This window comes from Nycticebus coucang, chromosome 8, assembly GCF_027406575.1.
Source record: "Nycticebus coucang isolate mNycCou1 chromosome 8, mNycCou1.pri, whole genome shotgun sequence".
In the NCBI taxonomy this organism is placed as follows: domain Eukaryota; kingdom Metazoa; phylum Chordata; class Mammalia; order Primates; family Lorisidae; genus Nycticebus; species Nycticebus coucang.
This window is the reverse complement of record NC_069787.1, coordinates 71,304,711-71,325,789: the sequence shown is the minus strand read 5'-3', so window position 1 is coordinate 71,325,789 and position 21,079 is coordinate 71,304,711. Positions and strand designations below refer to the sequence as shown.

The window sequence follows — 21,079 nt, the reverse complement described above, 5'->3', positions numbered from 1 at the left end:
ATCCCGTAATTTAATTCGATTCTTACATTACCTGGAGATGGTGTCAGATCACACAGGTTGAGGACTCAGTCCCACAAGACTGCTCCCATTTTGGAGCACACTCCAAGTGTAAGCAGTGGGTTGTTATCTATACTTCTTACTGCCTGGCTCCAAACTAAGGTTCTCCTGACCCTCTCCTTAGAATGGGTAATTTGTTAGGATGGCTCACATACTTCAGGGAAATACTTATATTTATCAGTTTATTAGAAAGAATATTTGAAAAGATACAAATGAATAGCCAGATGAAGAGATGGAAAGGGTAAGATTTGGGAGGGTGTGGAGGTCTCATACCCTCTCCGCCACATCTACCATTTAGCAACCCAGAAGCTCATCACTGTCTTATTGCCTAAGAGTTTTATAGGGCTGGGCGGCACCTGCGGCTCAGTAAGTAGGGAGCCGGCCCCATATGCTGAGGGTGGCAAGTTCGAACCTGGCCCTGGCCAAACTGCAACAACAATAAAAATAAAATAGCCCCAGCTTGGCGCCTGTGGCTTAAGCAGCTAAGGTGCCAGCCACATACACCTGAGCTGGTAGGTTCAAATACAGCCTGGGCCCGCTAAACAATGACAGCTACAACCAAAAAATAGCTAGGCATTGTGGCAGGTGCCTATAGGCCCAGCTACTTGGGAGGCAGAGGCAGGAGAATCGCTTGAGCCCAGGAGTTGGAGGTTGGTGTGAGCTGTGATGCCATAGCACTCTACCTAGGGCGACAGCTTGAGACTCTGTCTCAAAAAAAAAAAAAAAAAAAATGGCCGGGTGTTGTGGCAGGTGCCTATAGTCCCAGCTACCCAGGAGGCTGAGGCAAGAGAATAGCAGAGCTGGAGGTTGCTGTGAGCTGTGATGCCACAGTACTCTACTGAGGGCGACAAAGTGAGACTCTGTCTCTAAAAAAAAAAAAAAGAGCTTTATAGAGCTTAATTCTGGCCCACTGTCCCATCCCATAGGTTAGTCAGGAGAGCTGAAAATTATGTTTTTTTTGCTGATTCAGCTATCTATGGGTCCCACTCTAAGTAAACTCAGGAGTTTTGAAAGGGCTTATATAGAATAACAAAGACACTCCTATGGCTGAGGAAATTCTAGGTTTTAGGTCTATGATTAGGAATCTTGGACAAAGACCATATTATACCACATACACCACCGTCATTCATGTATTAGTTTATATCTACTGTACATATTTCTCCGTAGGGTTTACAAACTCTGTGATATACATCCCCTCCAACCCCCAGCAGAATTCATTCTATCCTCTTTCAGTGAGGTTTAGGTCTGGTTTTGTTTTAATTTATTTTTTTGAAAATCTATCTGTATGCCCAGCATACAAAAATAAAACACAATGATTGTTTAAGTCATTTTTCTTTTGTCTTTCCCCCACTAAGGCTGCTCCGGTGCTCTTGAAAATAACTAATCGAAAGGTTTTAGTTTTCTTTACAGAATCAGATGAGTGGAAACATTTAAATTTCAGCTGTGACCAAGAAAAAGCAGTAAGGATACACACAATTGTCGAAGAATCTTCTGCTAAAAGTTACGAATGGTTTCAGACTTTTCAACATAACAAAGAAGCTGCTATTTCTTTTTACAAAATGTGCCCTGGCTCATAGAGCACTGTTCTCAGGTATACTGTTCACTCCTCAGGATGGAGATCTTGCCAAGGTGTTCTATCTAAGTCCCTGCTAGGATTACCTATTGTTCTAGAAACCCAGACATTGTCCTGAATTTAGGATACAACTAAAACATAAATTTTAGGTGCTACCATTTCATTGTTAGTGATGACTTTAGGTTCACATTCCCCTTGGTTTAGCAAATGTTTCCCCGTGCCACATTTCAGATGAATATTTAAAATACTTAAGAAAACAATTCATCCTTCAGCTCTTTGGAACACTTGATAGTCATCTCCACTTGCATGAAAGTTAATTTTGACACATTATCTTCTTTATTCATTACACTTTCACCTCAGAATGAACTTTGGCTGAGAATGAATTGAGTAAGCAACTGAGAGTGATAAATCTTATAATTCAGGACTTTACTACATTATTCTTGTATCAGGATGAAGTAAGGAATGGAAAAAGGGTATGACAACACAGAAGTCATTCAAAAAGTATTTGTGATTAAATAAACCAATGGTTCATTTTTTCTTTTCACAAGATGAATGAAGAGAAACTCATTGTTTAGCGAAGTCTGCCAAGGAATATGTTGTTAAGCCCTTCTTGAAGTCAGCTATTTAGCATTTTCAACTCTGGCACCAAAGGTCTTGACTCCTGCTTTTTTTTCTGAGACAGAGTCTTACTCTGTCACCCTGGCTAGAGTGTAGTGGCATCATCGCAGCTCACAGCAACCTCAAACTCTTGGTCTCAGGTATTCTCCTGTCTCAACCTCCCAGGTAGCTGGGACTATAGGCTCCTGCCATCATGCCCAGCTAGTTTTTCTATTTTTAGTAGAGACAGGGTCTTGCTCTTATTCAGGTTGGTTTCCAACTCCTGACCTCCAATGATCCTCCTGTCACGGGCCTCCCAGAATGCTAGGAGGCCCTGACCTCCTACTTGGTTCTTGCTACTTCCTTGGCTACACCCTCATTGGTCACTCGTGATACTCTTAGGTCTTAAGAAGAATGGATGCTTTGCTGTGCTTATTCATTCATTCAATTAACACATGTGCTGACAATTTACAGGGACCAAGCACTCTTACAAGCATAGGGAGTTAAAAGCAAACAAAACAGAAAAAAAAAATCACTGCTACATGAAGCTTACATGGGACACACATTGGTCTTCATGTGTTTAGACCCAGACAATGAACATAATAAAGCATAAAATATATAGAATGTTATAGGAGGCTAAGTACTATGCAGGACAAGCAAGGAAAGGGGAATACAGGGTGTTCTGTATATACTAATTAGTTTCATGGGAGGGGACTGTTGCATTGCAAGACAGCTCAGAACAAATTCTTCAATATGTATAATATCAAATTAGAGAATGATGGTATGGGCACAAGTCATTGACGGCTTAAATTAGGACGGTTCCCCCCTTCCCTTCTTTCTCCATATTCCTCCTCTTCATTCTTATTCATCTTTCTATTATTGTTGTTCTACTTTAGTGAGGCATTGGAATGGTGGGATTAAGTACAGTTTCACTTACCAGAACCTAAAGCCAGTTATCTCTGTGAGCTTCAGTTTCCTCATCTGTAAAATGGGAACACAATATATTTTGTAGTATTGTGAGGATTACAAATGAAGCATGTTTGCGGAATGTCAGTGTCTAATTGTAAGCCTCTTTAAACAGTAGCAATTATTAGTAGAGATACATCTGCTCTTACACAAGTAATGAACAACATACGCCAGCCTAGAAGTAACTCTCTGGGAAATTTAGGACAAAAGGGAACAGGGCCCAAACAAGGTACAAGTCACACAGAATAGTTAGCTACTTACTGCTGACAAAAAGCCTTACTAACACCCTGTTGGAAATGGATAGGATGTGAGCCTCATACTGCTGAGATGCGCACGTCTGCACGTATAGATGTATTTCCTTCCGTAGCACGGATTTAGCTCTTCCCAGCAAAAGTTTTTGTTATCTTTATTAAGCACCTTGAACCTTGTTACTAAAAATGACAGCAATAAGCATGCTGCAGCCAGGCACTTTTATGAATAGAAATTCACTTAATCCTTCAGTGACCCTATGTGGCAGGTATCAACCTTACCCTCCGTTACAGATACAGATATTTCGAGAGATGCCCTGCAGGGCGGACTCAGAGGTGTGGGAACTATTGTGGTGTCCAGTCAGCCCGGCAAGCACGAGGATACCAGGGCAGGTGTACCCTCTCTTTCACAGTCCCCGAGTTGGGATTCATGTTTCCTTGGCTGAGAAAAAAGAAACTTGCAGGAGTCGTGAAGATCCGTTACTTTGGAGATTTTCCTGAGTCCTGGAAAGGGGTGGCGTCCTCCTTTTCCCCCGCCTCTGAAGAAAGTGAATAGGGACCAAGGGAGGTGTGACTCCTCACTCCACGTACCAACTTCCAGAGAGCTTCGGACCGGAATATATGAGTTTAATTTTGGGTTAATTAAGCTTTTACAAAGAGGGGCGGGGCCTCCTCAGAAGGTAAAGGGGGCGTGCGAAAACCCTCCCGCCGCCGATTGGCTGGAACAAATGTCCGTCCCGTCTCCCTCCCGCCCCATCTCCCGGTGGCCTTGCGGCAGGGCCGCTGGCGTCGAGGAGGACGGTGGTGCCAAACTGGCAGGGGGCGTGACCCGAGAAGGCGGTGCGAGGGGCGTGTCGGGGCGGGACCCCTGCTGCGCGCGCGTCACGGCCTGCGACCCCGCCCCCGAGCCCCTCCTCCTACTCGGCTCCCTTCTCCCGGCTTGGTCCTCTGGCTCGCTCAGTCCTCGCTCCATGTTCCACGCCGCGGCCTCGTACCCCCGCGGAAGCCAGCGAGCGGCCGCAGCGGGCACACGCACGCCCCGCGTCGGCCGCGCACGGCGCCCGGCTCTCCCCACGAGCGCGCACCTCGCGCGCAGACTCACGTTCGTTCTCCCTCCTTCGCCGGGGTCTCGGCGGTAGCGGCCGCAGCCGGCAGACCGCGCGGGGCAGTACCGTAGCGGCCGCCGCAGGCTGGCCGGCCGGCCATGGAGGCGGATGGGGCCGGCGAGCAGATGAGACCGCTACTCACCAGGGTAACGAGCAGGGTGAGGGCGCCGCGGCGGAGGGGTTCCCGGGCTGGGAGGGAGGGTGCGGAGCGAGGCAGACAAAGGCGGGGACACGGCGGGCGTCGCGTCTCGGCCACCTCGTCCTGGGCTCGGCTTCCCTCCACCTCCCGGCCGCCGGCGCGCCTCACCATCCCCTTTGTGTGGCTGCCTGGGGCGCGGGTGCGAGGGGGCGGGCGGCGGCGCCGGGGAGGCCCGAGTCGGGGCGGCCGGCTGAGCTCCAGGGGCATCCTCGGCTCGGCTCGAGCGAGCCCCCGGCATCCCTGCAGGGGCCTCTTTGACCCCAAGCATCTTCCCTTCCTTTCCGCAGCGCTGGCCTCCTCTGCTTCCCAGCGTTCTCACCAGCCGGGGTCCCGGTTCCACTTGGCGCTGTTCACATTAGCCCCTCGAAAACACATCTTTCTTCTCCTTTTAAGGAGGACCGCGGCTCCACCTGTCTGTAGCCCAGGCAGTGGTGAAGAGCTGGTGCGAATCTTTCCCCCTCTTTCCGAGTCTCCCCACTCGGCCCGCGGTGTGCTTTGTTCGGTGAGTTCTCCGGCCGCGTGGACCTGCCGCCTTCCTGAGCGGCCAGGGCTGCTTTTCGCTGTTGCCTGCCAAGTCTGCCGCCTCTTACGGCTTCGACCCGAGGTGTATCCTCCTGCCGCAGGCCAAGTAGAAAGTGAGGGGTGTCTTGAAGGATGTCTTAAGCCCTCTGCTGTTCTTTCTTCACCATTCTAGCAACGATCACGTTTCCTGGCTTTGGCTTCAGGGTTGGCGGGGAGTGGGGATGGACATTCAGAAGGCCAGTGTTCTCATTTGTGGTGATGGATGAGTGGCCATGCTCGAGAAACAGACTTCCTGCTTTCCTGTAGAGCACATGTGTCCCCACGGTTGTGATTCTTTTCTCCCTTCCTAGTTTGTGACTCAAAGGAGATGGAAATTATAAATTTTCCTACTTGCAGTTTTTACTCTGTGACGAGCAAGGTTAGGAAAGTTGCATGGAAAATTGCTTTTCATGTGTTTTTATTGAGGAGTTTTCCTTCACCTGCTCCTTCCACTTTTAAAATTTAAGGTTATTGTTAATTCCCTGGAAAGTAGTCATTTATTATTTCAATGTATTCATCTGTATGTTCTCTAAAGACGAAGAAGTTAAGTCTCCAGACAGTAAAGTCATTTAGTAGGTGTCATTGGGAAGATAAGTGGGAAACCTATTGTATGGAACTTTCTGTAATTCTTTGTGTGGCCTCTGAACAGTGTTTTATAATGTCTTCCCTAATAGTGTGTGTCCAATACAGTGTTGTCTGTTCTTAAATTTATTATTTGCACATTTTCAGTTGAGCAGTAAAAAGCGTCTGAATTTCCATAACCTTGAATAGAAACTGTGGTGAGTTCTCAAATATTGCCTACTTAGCTAGCAGAAGCAGCAAATTATAAGGTTATTGCTCTCTGGATCATTCATACACTATAATAACACTGATTTAAAACCCATTCTGTAGTATCCACCAAGACAGTACCAACTCTACTCGAATAGAAGTTGTATTCAGGAGAGGAAGACGGATGGCAAAGGAATTATTTAACACTGCTGTTAATGGCATGTTAGGGAGCACCTTGGAAGAGTATACTTCCTAAATCTTTGGAAAGATAAATATTAGCTACAGTAAATGTATGCAAATCAATAATAGAAATCAAAAGGCATAAGGTTAACATACAGTTTAAGAATAGAATGAGACAATGGGAACACTGCTGTGGAAGACAACATTATGATTTGAAAACTGGAAAGAGGAACTGCTGGCATCAACAAAGTTAAATCTTTGCTCACTCATTTTTCTCTGGTAAATGCAAGCCATAAAAATGAAAGATTACTATATTTGTCAGTCATAACTTTTTTCTAACTTATTGCAGACTATTTACTATAGCCAAAAAAGCAGAATAAAATTAATACTCATAAAATACCATCTTATGGTAGGCTCCAAGGTTTCTTCTGTTCCTAAAGTTCTGTAATTTTCACTGATCATAGTGTTGGGATAGAGGAAAGTCATTAATTTTACAAAAATGCAAATTGTGTTTTGCTTTTGTACAAAAACTCAGTAATTATGGTACACCTCACTTGGACGTGATTTGTTGGTCTTATGTTGGTATATGTTAAGTCCTGTTACAGATAGCAGTTGAGAAGGTTCCTACGCTAGCAAGTGATCTTAAAGAAGTAATAATTCTGTTACTACTGGAATTTGAGGCTGTTTAATGAATTTTGTCATATGATTTCATTCATTTTATGGATATTGTTATCTCCTAGATGCCTGGCACTGGGCATATAAGCAAATAATGTAGACAGAGTCCTGCCTTCATTGAGTTTATTTTGGCATGTAGAGAGAACGTAGTGATAGCATTTACTTTCCTGCTAATTCTGCTTGCCAGTGCCAGTTAAAACATTTCATCAATCTGTTAGAAATATATATTTTTAAATGATTAGAATAAATGAAAGATACTAACAACCCAATATGAATTTAGTGGTGATTAGCAAATGGAAGTTTTTCATGTGTGTCTGTGATACCTCTAGAGAGATGCCAGGCGTATTATCAGGATTTCAGTTACTTTTTTGCTTTTTTTTTTTTTTTTTGAGACAAGTCTTGCTCTGTCACCTGGGCTAGAGTGCCATGGTGTCACCATAGCTCACTGTAAGCTCAAACTCTGGGACTCAAGCAATCCTGCCTCAACCTCCCAAGTATCTGGGACTACAGGCATGTACCACTAGACCCTGTTAATTTTTCTGTTTTATTTAGGTGGAATCTTACTCTGGCTTTGGCTGGTCTCAAATGCTCAACCTTAGGTAGTCCTCCTGCCTTGGCCTTCCAAAGTGCTATAGTTACAGGTGTGAGCCACTGCACCCAGCCTTTGCCTTTTTCTTGGTATCTTTGGGCCACAATTCATGGAATCATAATAGAGAGAGCAATCTGTCATCTGTTCAAATGAAACTGTAGGACAGTGGAATTATACTGAAGAATTATTTTGTCAGGTCATTGAGACTGGGAAGTGCACAAGTTTTCTTCCAAGAGAGATTAAGGATGAAATTTAGAGTATTCTAGATTCTTGAGTGTGGGTTAAAATTGAAAGCCAAAGTAACCTGATGGTGGAGGAACCTGGTATATTGTTTTAGTGGTATGTGCTGTGGTAACCAGTCTATTCTAAAACTTCGGTAGTCATAATTGTCAACATCCTGTGATGGGTTGTTTTTCTTCCTCTTTTCCTCCCCCTTTTTACTGTATCTTACCACAAATAAGAACTTAAAGCAGATAGCATCTGCAACTGACAAAATGGGCTATTTACAGAAAGGTGCATATGGTACTTCATAGGGTTTATGTTACATGTTAGTCATAGATCACTGTAGCTTTTGACACATATCATAGTTTCTTCTTGTGGCTTCTTCTGTAGTTAACACTTTTTATGCATATAGTGTTTTTAGTTTTGCAGTAAGTGTATATCAGTGATAAAGCTATTCTAGCTTACAGTGAAATTTGCTTCTTTTTGTTTAGCTAACAATTTTGCATATTTTGTTGCATTTTTACAATTTGGGGAAATTCAAGATTATTTGTACTTATAATAATTAAGAACCACCAAGGAATCTGTGGTTGACATAGTGTTATGGTAAGTGTTTGGCAGTACTGCAGTTAACAGCCTTCCTGAGTGCAGAGGGCTAGCCATGACTCTTTTCTTCCATGGGCTAGACATTTTCAAGTGACTACTATGAGAGAATGGCCTAATGCTGCTTTTCTTTTTTATGCTTCCTTTCAGTACTTGGTTTAGGAAGATAATGTGGTTGTGATACAGACTTATTTGCATTTTATCTGAAGCTGGTGTGCCAGTATAGACACGTTCTAGTTCGGCTGTTATAAGCAGATTTTCAGATTTTTTTCCAAAAGAATATTCTCAAACATTTTAATTTTTATTAAGCCATAGTTTGGATTTTAATAAGTTTATTTAAGCACTTAAAAAATAATGTTAAAGGGTAAGGTATAATCCACCTTTCATAATAAAATAGAAAAGATACTATAATTTTTTTTTTTTTTTTTTTTTTTTGCAGTTTTTGGCTGGAGCTGGGTTTTGAACTTGCCACCTTCGGCATATGGGGCAAGGCGCTGCCCTATAATGTTTTAAATGCTCTTTTTTTCCTTTGCAGAGAATGTTATGTGGACTAGTATAGCATCATTTAATTCTTTTTTTTTTTTTTAATTGTTGGGGACTCATTGAGGGTACCATAAGCCAGGTTACACTGATTGCATTTGTTAGGTAAAGTCCCTCTTGCAATCATGTCTTGCCCTCAGAAGCATCATTTAATTCTTACACTATTCACATCTCAAGCAGTGTAGAAATCATCTTCTCCCTCTCTTTGGATTCCAGGACTGTATTGCTGCTTTTCTGTGAGATTGCCCACTTTGGATAAGCTGTTGAGTGGCTTATTATCTCTGATTAGGAATTTTATAAATGGTTATACCATTGGAAATAGATTTACGCCGGGAAGATACCTATAAAATAAATTTATGATAGTAAACCTTCCACCTGTCAAGATCCATGATAGTACTGGAGATGTTTCTGTTTAAAAAAGTTTTCTAGGAAACACATTTTTGGTAAGGAATAATTTAAATTAGAATATTGTATCCTGTTAATCTTTGGCCACTGGGATATTACCTTGACCTAAAAAACATCTTTTTCAAAATTTTAGCACTTTTTACTATTTGCCCTAGTGGGTCAGGGAGGAAGTTGTGTCAGGGAAGTGAGGGAAGAGGGATGTCATAGGGCTCCTATTCTGTGATTACAACTGACTCCTTTTTTAGGCAGACAGGTGTTAGCACAAAGCTTGATGAGAGAAGCCTGTTGAGCTTCAGGATGAGTCGTCCTTCTAATTTAATAACTCTTCTATCCTATTCATTTCTCTGACTAAAGTAAAAAAATGCCTGGGTTTTATTTATTTTTTTTGATCTACATTTAAAAGTCCCAGATTTCTTTTTCCTTTCTTGTGAACATTCACATTGCCACCTTCATATTTGCAGCAAAATTATATTTCTAGTAGCTGTTGCTGTCAAATGTGAAATGCACTGCATTCTAACAAATCTTTGATGTCAAGATTCTGTGTGGTATAATGTGAATTAAAGACCAACTTTTCTTGTTTCTCTAAGAATCTTATTTATTTATAAGAGACACTTGTATAAAAATCAGACCCCTTGTAACAATTTCCACAGTTATTTAATAGAATTTACTTTGCTTAATATTAATAATTATTAAACGTGACCCCTTTGAGTGTTACTTTGCTTTGCACCAAGGTATACCTCTTGGTGAATTCTCTGATTTTTTCCCATTAGCATTGCATGAGAAGTGTTCTGGGTTCTGTCTTAGTTTTTGGAGTATTAATGCTGCCGTAAGTGAAATTGCTTTTATTTTCTTTTTATATTTAATTAATTTGTTTATTTTTGAGACAAGAGTCTCATTCTGTTGCCCCAGGTTAGAGTGCCATGGCAGCAGCCCAGCTCATAGCAACCTTAAACTCCTGGGCTCAAGTGATCCTCCTGCCTCAGCCTCTTTAGTAGCTGGGACTATAGGTGCCTGCCATGAAGCCTGGCTGATTTTTCTGTTTTTAGTAGAGTTGGGGGTCTCGATCTTGCTCAGGCTGGTCTTGAACTCCTAAGCTTCTAGCAGTCCTCTCACTTTAGCTTCACAGAGTGCTTGCTAGGAACACAGGTGTTAGCCAGCCTGCCTGGTCTAAAGAATAGAGATGAGCATGGGTTGGTAGATGAACCGCTCTAGAGGTTCTTAAATCCTCAGAAACTATGAAAAATTTTGTGTTTATGTACAGTCTTTGCTGTATGCTTCAGGGTCAAGTAGCTTTACATTCAGATCTCAAAGGGACTTGAAATTCAAGAAAGAGGTAAAGAATGTGTTGTGAAAATTAGCTCAGCTTAGTTTGGTGTTTTCCTAAAAGTTCATAAAGTTCCTCGGAAAGTTCATAGTTAGCCTAAATAGCTGACAATAATTACTACATTCACCCCCATTTAACATTCTTTTGCAGTTTGTTTTCCAGAATATTATTATAAATCTGCAGGAGTTTCTGCATCCAGAAAATTTGGGAGATCTGACACATACATTCTGGAGATTCATAATGCATAAAAATGTATTAAAGGATCTGAAAAATGCTGTTATACATACATTAAACGTAGATGGGGAAAGAACGCAGCTGTGTGAGGTAGCAATTCCCGATGGCTCTTACCAAATATGAGTAGTATGTCACTAATATGAGATTATAGATTAAAGAAAGCAAAGCCTCTGATATTGATATATAAGCCCTTTTAAAATATACTTTTTCCTCTGTAAATTAGAATTCACTTTGTTACAGTAACAGGAGAGATTTGAAAAAATGTATCACTTGAGAATATGCTTTGAAAGCAACCTAATAGGGCAGGGCATTGGTTGAATAAATTATTGTATAGCTACAGAGCGGGATACTGGAGCTATAAAAAAAGAACGAGGAGGTTTTCTTTGTACTGATATGGAGGGATCTCTAGGATAAATTGACTTAAAAGTAGCAAAGTGGTTGGGTGTGGTGGCTCATGCTTGTAATCCTATCATTCTGGGAGGCCAAGGTAGGTAGATTGCCTGAGTTTAGTAGTTCAAGACCATCCTGAGGAAGAATGAGACCTGGTCTCTAAAAATAGCCTGACGTTGTGGTGGTCCCCTGCAGTCCTAGATACTCAGGAGGCTGATTTAAGAGGATCGCTTCAGTCTAAGAGTTTGAGGTTGCTGTGAACTGTGACTCCACAGCACTCTATCAAGGGCAACAAAGTGAGACTCTGTCTTCACGTAAATAAATAAATAAGATTATAGGTTTGTATTTATTAGTATTTGTACATACACACTGGGGACATAAATAGGAAGCTAATGAAAATGGACAGGGGTTGTAGCAAAACTTCAATATATACTTTTATGTATAGCTTTCATTTTTGACCCATGCAAATGTATTACCTAGTCAGTAGAATAGAGGAGGATTTCTTTCTTTTTTTTGGGGGGGAGGGGATGATTTCTTATAGTAATTGCTTTAAGCCACAGACTAAAATATCAGCATTTCATGAGAGAGATAGGTATGATTGCTGATGTCTGATATATACAAAGTACCTAATTTTGCATATTATAAATACGAAAAATATATTTTTATATTTTAAAAATATATTATGAAAATATATATTATGAAAAATATTATATATATATATATTTTTTTTTTGTAGAGACAGAGTCTCACTTTATCACCCTCGGTAGAGTGCCATGGCATCACACAGCTCACAGCAACCTCCAGCTCCTGGGCTTAAGCGATTCTCTTGCCTCAGCCTCCCAAGTAGCTGTGACTACAGGCGCCCGCCACAACGCCCAGCTATTTTTTGGTTGCAGTTCAGCCGGGGCTGGGTTTGAACCCGCCACCCGCGGTATATGGGGCCGGCGCCCTACCGACTGAGCCACAGGCGCCGCCCGAAAAATATTATATTTTTAATATTTATAATATGCCACATAAATACAAAAGTTGTTAATACACGTCTGTCAGTAAAATCACACACTAAATGCCTAATTATATATTGAGTACATGAATCCTTGGGAAATTTTTAGTTAGGATGTTACTGATGTCTTCTCCACCCTCTTGCTTTCAACCCCTTTCTATCTATTGAGGTGTAAGGGGAAGGCAGCCTGTGAGAAGACATAGGAGAGCTGCTGCTACAAATGAAGAGCCTTAGGTATTAGGGAAGTAACTGCTTGGTGTACTGTTTTGTTTTTTTGTTTGTTTTTTTGAGGCAGGGTCTCACTCTGTTGCCTGAGCTGGAGCGTACTGGTGTCATCACAGTTCCCTGTAGCCTCAAACTCCTTGTCTCAAGTAATCCTCCTGCCTCAGCCTCTCCTATAGCTGGCTTGCACCACCACACTTAGCTAATTTTTTTTGTTTCCCCTATTTTTTTTAGAGATGAGATTTTGTTATGTTACTCAGGCTGGTCTCAAACACCTGTCATCAAGTAATGCTCCTGCTTTGGCCTCCCCAAATGCTGGATTACAGGCCCGAGTCACCATGCCTGGCCAGTTATGCACATTTTTAAAACTAGAGTTTTCCTTTGCGATCTTTTTACTGACGTTCACTTGAAGATCTTAAATAGTTAAGAAAAATTATCCAGATTAGTTATGTTTGTGAAAATTACATAGCACAATATCAAGGGGTAGCAGTCACATTATTTCCTTGAATTTCCTGTGGATGGTTATGCAGTATAGCACAGCACTACTGTGGAAAGACAGCGCAGTAACTATAGAGTCTTCCTGCTGTTGCACATATCCCTTGTGCAAAGTCTGTCACTTCATTAAAAAAATAGTAATCCACACTTTGAAAGCCAACAGTTGGGAATAGGTAGATGATCATTTTTTCATCTCTTGAAAGTATTTTTATATCTGTATTTGTGTGTAAAACCTCAGTGTTACTCTGAGACTTTACGCCCCCTCGGATGTAATAATGAAATACCACTGAAGGTTCTACCACACTCTTCCTCTAATCCTAGCACTGGGCAAGAGGAGGAATGTCCTGTTTCTCACATTGATGCAAATCCTGATTTAGGATGGTTTTGTCCTTTGCTGCGTTGAAAGTTAGCGAAGAACTGGTAATTAACTTTTTAGAGTAACCTGCTTTTGACCATGCATTTTATTGAGTATCTTATTTAATCACTTATCATCCCTATGTTTTACGTGTGAAACTAATGAGCAGAGAGAGAAGTTTTCTAAAAATTTCCAGGCCATGTGGTTAGTAAGAGGTTAAGCTGAGATTTTAACCCACCTGTTTTTTTTCTTTTTGCCATCTACTCTTTGTCCCTTTGTCTTATTAGTCTGGAGTAATGAAAGGTTCCTATTTGTTCATACCATTTAATATTACTCATATTTGATAATTGTAGTTGTGTGAATATTTGAAAGTTCTGTTTGCCTCTGATAATTCTGAGTTAACTATGTTTTTCTCTGTATTTCGAAGCTGTTATTACTGTAACTTCTGTGAATTAATTTGCTAATATTGTAGAAATTAAATAATCTTATTTTGCCTCTCTTCCTTCATATTCCCTGAAGGCTTAGGTAGAATCTTTATGAGTCATTGATATATTCTTTTTTTTTTTTTTTGAGACAGAGTCTCACTTTGTCACCCTCTATAGAGTGCTATGGCACTATAGGTCACAGCAACCTCAGCCTCTTGGGCTCAAGTGATTCTCTTGCCTCAGCCTCCCAAGTAGCTGGGACTACAGGAGCCCACCACAACACCGAGCTATTTTTAGAGACAAGGTCTTGCTGTTACTCAGGCTGGTCTCGAACCCATGCGCTTAGGCAATCCACCCGCCTCGGCCTCCCAGAGTGCTAGGATTACAGTCATGAGCCACCTTGCCTGGCATCATTGATAAATTCTTGATTAGGTTTGATTTAGGGTTTAATAGGTAGAAAACATTCAGTAAATATTTGTTCAGTGAATGAAAGGATGATATTATGAATTCATAAGATTTGAAGTTGAATATACTTCTGTTGTTTAATCAGTCAACTAATAAATTATGTACCTTTATGTGTCACGTTAACTAATAAGAAAAAGGCTTCTACCTTGATTGATACAAGTGCCAATAGAAAATAATTTTTTTTTTTTTTTTTTTGACAGAGTCTCACTCTGCTGCCCTGGCTAGAGTGCCTTGGCTTCAGCCTAGCTCACGGCAACCTCACACTCCTTAGTTCCAGTGATCTCTTGCCTTAGCCTTCCATGTAATTGGGACTACATGCTTGCCACAACACCCAGCTAATTTTTCTGTTTTTAGTAGGGATGAGGTCTCACTCTCCTTAGGCTGGTCTTGAACTCCTGAGCTCAAGTGATCCTTCCACTTTAGCATCCCAGAGTGCTAGGGTTACAGGCATGAGCCACCTTGCTGGATAAGAGAATGTTTTTGCTTTGGTTCCATTGAGCGGGAATATAGAGAAAATACAATAAATGCAACTTGAATTGATTCCAAAGTAAGATTTTTTTTTTTAATATAATATAAAATTTTAGGGAAATAAATATTAGGTAAATTAAAAATGAACACTTATGAAAATTTGTTTTATTTTAACCAGTTTTAAATACTTAAATTGATGGAAAGCAGTGGGTATTATATATATTAATTCTCGTGTAATTTTTGCTTCATGAAAAGCAATGACTTTTAATGTACATGATTATAAAACTACCAATGACAAGAAAAGGGATTTCAAATCCCACATGTCAACCCTTATATATTTTGGGTTGAAATCATGCTGTTGTATTGTTTCAGATTATTATTTACATAATAGAAATTTTTCTGTTCATCTGCTATTAATTTTGTGATTTTTTTTTCTTTCCTGGAATCTGCTTCCCTAACTTACCAACCCTTGCGTAAGTGTGTTTGTACAGGTGCTATAACTAGCCAATGCACTGACTCAGTAGAGTCTTATCAGTAATACTTTGTACTTATTTTTGTTTTGCTCATAAGTATTCCCAAATGACATTATTTATAACATGTCCAGGAGAAACTTCCTTCTCCATTTTTGCATATGCCATTTGTAATATCCACAGGATAAGATTCTGTTATGACTCTGTATCTGGGCAAGTTGGTCTCCCTTTTGTTAGGCATAAGGGATTCATTCAGACTAAATTTGGCCTTCACTTGGCCTTTCATTTTATTTTATTGAGCTGTTTTGTACAGCAGTAGGAAATTTGGTAAATAGCCACAGCTCAAACCCTCATTTTCAAAACATGGTATAATTTGGAGGTGGCTTAACTTAGACATAAAAAGTACATGTTTGGGTTTCAGGTTTACCTTTGGTTTGGGTTTCAGATATACACACTACCTCATCTGCCATCAGATAGCCTTGGGCTGCTAACATCTTTGAATCTCTCATGGGGCTTTTTTTATGATCAGGGAAAAGAATATAGTGTGCATTAAATGCTAAATATGCCCCCTGGAGGTTTGCTATTAATAATCAGCCTGTTTTTATGGAATATCCTACATAAACGGATTCTAAAAGAGTTAGTGTACAGATTGAGGAAATAGAAAATGAAGCCCTTCCTATGGGTAGGGGTTAAATATTAGTTTATTGCCTTAAGGATCATTTACTTTTTTTTTTTTTTTGGTAGACCGGATTTTGCTCTGTCACCCTGGCTACAGTGCAGTGGCATCATAATAGCTCACTGCAACCTTAAACTCCTGGGCTCACGTGATCCTCTTACCTCAGCTTCTCATGTAAAGGGACTATAGGTGTGCACCAACATGTCTGGCTAATTTTTCTATTTTTTGTAGTGATGGAGTCTCATTCTTGCTTGGGGTAGTCTTGAACTCTTGACCTCAAGTGATCCTCCTGCCTGGGCTTCCCAGAGTGCTACTAGGATTAAAGGCATGAGCCAATGTGCCTGAGCTAAGAATCACATTTTAAACAATATATTTTGCCAAAATGTTTAAAAGTATAAAGCATGTTATAATTATTTTCCTTTAAATGGTTTAATCATTTTTACAAAGCATTTAAAGTATAATATGTCTCTTTTTTGAAAATAGAGTATTGGTCATTATCTGGCTTTAGATTGTTGTTTTTTAAAATCTGACTCATTGTAACTGTTTTATCATTGAATTTCTTATCTGGTATAGATTTCTTTCTTTTTTTAATTTTTTTTTAGATAGATTTCTTATGTAGTATAGGTAACAAATGAAATCACATAGTTACTGAATGGGGATGGTGGAGGAGTCCTCTGTTACCTCACCAGCATACCCTCTAAGGTGGTGGTCCCCAATCTTTTGGCACCAGGGGCTGGTTTTAAGAAAGACAATTTTTGCATGGATGGAGGGGGCAGAGGTGGCAGGGGTGGAGCTTAGGCAGTGATGCCATCCATGGGGAGTGGCTGTAACTGCAGATGAAACTGCTTTGCTCAGTCACCTGCCTTTCACTTCCTGCTGTGTGCAGCCCCAGTTCCTAAGTTTCATGGAAGATAGTTTTTCTACAGATTTATTGGGGAGGAGGGGTGGTGTGGGTGGGTGGAGGTACTGAGCTCTGTGGCCTGGCTCCGCCCTGGCAGCTAATATCCACAGCCCAGGGGTTGTGCTTTAGATTGTCATCTGACCTAAGTTAACTTGACCCATGGTTTATAGAATGCAGACCTAGGATGTTTAATCAGAATTTCTTATCCATGGCCGGGTGTGGTGGCTAATGCCTGTAATCCTAGCACTTCGGGAGGCCAAGGCCAGAGGATCCCTTGAGCTCAGGAGTTGGAGACAAGTCTGAGCAGGAGCAAGACCCCTTCTCTACTAAAAATAGGAAAATTAGCTAGGTCTTATGGTGGGTACCTGTAGTGCCAGGTACTTGGGAGGCTGAGGTAGGAGGATTGCTTGAGCCCAGGAGTTTGAGGTTACTGTGAGGTAAATTGATACCAGGGCACTCTAGTCTGGGGCAGCAGAGTGAGACTCTGTCTCAAAAAAAAAAAAAAAAAATTTTTTTTTTTCTCCACTCACTTCGTTGATGGTGAATTAAAGCTTTAAATTTGCCCTTCTTTAACCTTGTTCTTGATTGCTCAAAGTTGCTATTGGTCTAAAACCCTGACTAGCCTCTGTCTGTTCAGCTTTTTAAAAGTAGTTATTATTGGGCGGCGCCTGTGGCTCAGTGAGTAGGGCGCCTGCCCCATATGCCGAGGGTGGTGGGTTCAAACCCAGCCCCGGCCAAACTGCAACAAAAAAATAGCCGGGCGTTGTGGCGGGCGCCTGTAGTCCCAGCTGCTCAGGAGGCTGAGGCAAGAGAATCGTGTAAGTCCAAGAGTTAGAGGTTGCTGTGAGCCGTGTGACGCCACGGCACTCTACCCAAGGACGGTACAGTGAGACTCTGTCTCTACAAAAAAAAAAAAAAAGTAGTTATTATTGGGCAGGCACAGTGGCTTGTGCACTCTGGGAGGTTGAGACAGGTAGATTGTCTGAGCTCAGGGGTTCGAGACCAGCCTAAGCAAGAGTGAGACCCACGTCTCTAAAAATAGCTGGGCTTTGTGGCGGGCGCCTGTAGTCCCAGTTACTCGGGAGGCTGAGGCAAGAGAATCGCTTGAGCCCAAGAGTTTGAGGTTGCTGTGAGCTATGATGCCATGGATGACAAAGTGAGACTCCTATCTCACTTATTTGAGACTCCTGTCTCAAAAAAAAAAAAAAAAAGTAGTATTGTTAAATAAAATTCATGAAGGATGCACCCCAAATATTCACTTTCCTAATCTCTTCCTCACTGCAGGTTGATTCTCCAAAATGCATGTTGTGACTTATTACAGCAGTGATTTGCAAAAATAATTTAGTGAGTTATGACAAGCATTAGACAAGAAAGGAACCTAATAGAAAGTGAAAGAATACATTACAGATAAATAGTAAGGACCCATTGTTTTCTGAGACTTTGTTTTATACATTCATATAGGACATGTAAACAGATGGGTGTACTGGGTTGTGATACAGATTATTTCGTTTTAGGGGTTTGCTATTTAAAAATAAGTTGGAAGCTATTGCTATAGATTAACGTTTGATTATATTCTTTTGGGAGTAATACCTGTTTTTTCATTAAAATTTTAACATATTCAGTAAGTATTTAGATTGAAGCACTTACTTCACTTATAAATTAATGCTACATAAAAAGGTTTTTATATTGGAGAATTTAATTCATATTTCATTAACCTTAATGAAACGAAGAGAAGGAAGAACTGCCAACACATTATCCTCTGTTCAATTTCAAACTCATCAACTGCTTACCCTTTTAGGCTGTGGGCAAAAAATATTTTAATATCTATAATTAGCAAGACTTTTTTTTTGTTTGTTTTTTTTAGTTTTTGGCTGGGGGCAGATCTGAACCCACCACCTCCAGTATATGGGGCTGGCGCTCTACTCACTGAGCCACAGGCGCAGCCTAAGCAAGACTTTGTTTTATCAGTTTGTCTCAAATACCTGAAATATAATCTTTCTTTTTCTTTTCTTTTTTTTTTTTTTTGAGACAGAATTTCATTCTGTCACCCTGGGTAGAGTGCTGTGGCATCACAGCTCACAGCCACCTTAAACTCCTGGGCTCAAGAGAACCTCTGACTTCAGCCTCCTGAGTAGTTGGGACTACAGGCGCCTGCCACAACCCCCAGCTAATTTTTCTCTTTTTAGTAGAGATGGGGTCTTGCTCTTGCTCAGGCTGGTCTGGAACTCCTGAGCTCAAGCAGTCCACCCACCTTGGCCTCCCAGAGTGCTAGGATTATAGGTGTGAGCCACTGAGCCTGGCCCATTTTCATATTTTTAATGGGATGTTCATTTAGAAAGGACTTCCATGGCAACCTCTATACAGAAAAATCTTGCCTTTAATGCCGCCCATTTTCATATTTTTAATGGGATGTTCATTTAGAAAGGACTTCCATGGCAACCTCTATACAGAAAAATCTTGCCTTTAATGCCATAGCAATTGAACTAGTACTCTGAGTGTATCTTAGCTGCTTTGAGATTTTATTAGAAGCAGGATGAGACACGTGAAATGCTTAATTAGACTGAACTTTAATTCTTTGTTTTATGTGTGTGCAAATACATGGTGAAAAGCAGACTTAAAAGAAGACAACTATTATTTATTTTATAGGACAATCCTTAGAGCCTTAGGTTTTTGTGGAGAATGACCTGAAAGACATTCTTTTTGGTGCAATAGTTTTTTGATGGAGGAAGGAATGAATCTGATTCTGTTTGATAAACTGTAATTTTAAAATTATGTACCTGAAAGTGAAAAAGCAGAATATGTTTCTATATGATTGCAATCTTTTTGTGTATCTTAATGGAAGAAAATTTAGTATTAGATACTCTTTTGGATATTGAAAGAGATCAGAAGTTGATACTGAGTGTCTCTTAGAGGTGGAACTTAGGGCTAAATAGGTTATTTTATTGTATTTTAGTTTTCAAAGTTTTTACAAAGAACATACATTATTTTAGAAATAAAAGATTGTAGAATGATGTTTTCTAAAGGAATTAAATTATTTTGCAGAGATTGGACACAATGGTTAGTTTTTTCTAAGGGTGTCAACTGGATCTTCATCTTAACACCTCAGCAATGGCTTTAATATGGACCTGTGTGTTTGTTTATAACTGTAAAGAGGTTGAATGAAAATTATATAATTGAAGTTCAGGCTCTTGAAGGGTTTGTTTTTAAGTATTGTTGTTATCTTACCAGAAGTCTTCTAAATTATGGCATTCTAGAAATGTGTCCTTTTAAGAGGTTTTCCAGCTTAATTAGCATATTAGGACTTTTGATGACTATTAGAAAAGTTTTCAGTACAACCATTATAGGACTTTATGCATCTTTCTCTTTTACATGTTATCTTTCTTCCTTGTCCCCTATTAATGTTCACAGTCTAGATCATGTATTAAAAATGTTGACACCTGGGTAGGCTTGGTGGCTTATGCCTTAGATCTGGCACGTTGGAAGGCTGAGCTGGGAGGATCACCTGAGGCTTGGAGTTTGAGACCAGCTTGAGCAACACAGAATATAGAAGGATTTAACCAGGCATGCTGGCATATGCCTGTAGTTCCAGCTACTTGGGAGGTTGAGGCATTCTGCGAGTACACTCTAGCTTGGGTGACAGGTCAAGACCCTGTCTTTAAAAAAAAAAAAAAAAAGTTGTTACTTGACTCAAAGTCTTTCCCGAGGTTTCTCAGACTATCTCTTGTCATCATCTTAGGTTATTTGAGAGTACTTGTGAGTCACCCACCTACCATTCCATCCTTTAAGTTCATTTCAGTTTCTCATTTACTGGGATCCATTCTGTACTACCATGGTCTTATCTCCTGGAGCACCTTTATATCTGAATTCTTAAATTTAGATGGTTTACCCATCTAACCCCAACTCTATTACTCCCTTAATTCTTATTCCTGGAACTTTGAGGATATCCAGTCTGCTCCTGTTATTATTTTTTATTTTTTGTCCACTGCCTTCACTTCCTTCCCTAGCCAGTTTCATATCTTTAACCTCTCTTTTGTTGTTTGAGGACATTCATCATTATGTCTGTCTGTGTTAAATATCTTAGAAAATCCCCAATTCTTGATAATTCTTTTTTTGTTGGTCTCCTCAAAACCACTGGATAAATTAGGTCACTACAGCCTCATTAATGGGTGCATAAATTAATATTTCCATCTGGTTCCTTAACAGAAACATGGAAATACTCCTGTGCCTTTCTGATTTTCGCCTGTTCTCAGTGGGCCCGTTAAATGTTTGCTTCTTTCTTCAGATTGTAGTATCCCTTCACTGCTAATTCTGGCAAATATTATGCTTACTTCAGAGTCAGTAGAAGCTATCAGAAGGGAGCTCATTTGT

General features: G+C 40.5%; 1 protein-coding gene across 7 annotated transcripts in view; it reads left to right on the top strand.

Moving 5' to 3' along the window:
• Positions 1-4,556: 4,556 nt before the first annotated feature.
• The window catches only part of SLC4A7 (solute carrier family 4 member 7), a 118,828-nt gene continuing 102,305 nt past the window's right edge, over positions 4,557-21,079 (top strand). For 5 of the 7 annotated variants that reach the window (XM_053599707.1, XM_053599712.1, XM_053599708.1 and 2 more), the window contains exon 1: positions 4,569-4,705. In XM_053599707.1, the coding sequence (XP_053455682.1) occupies positions 4,646-4,705 (60 nt within the window). In that variant the 5' untranslated portion in view covers positions 4,569-4,645. Of the gene's footprint in view, positions 4,706-21,079 lie in introns of all 7 variants that reach the window. The other 2 variants (XM_053599709.1, XM_053599706.1) reach the window with 1 other exon arrangement.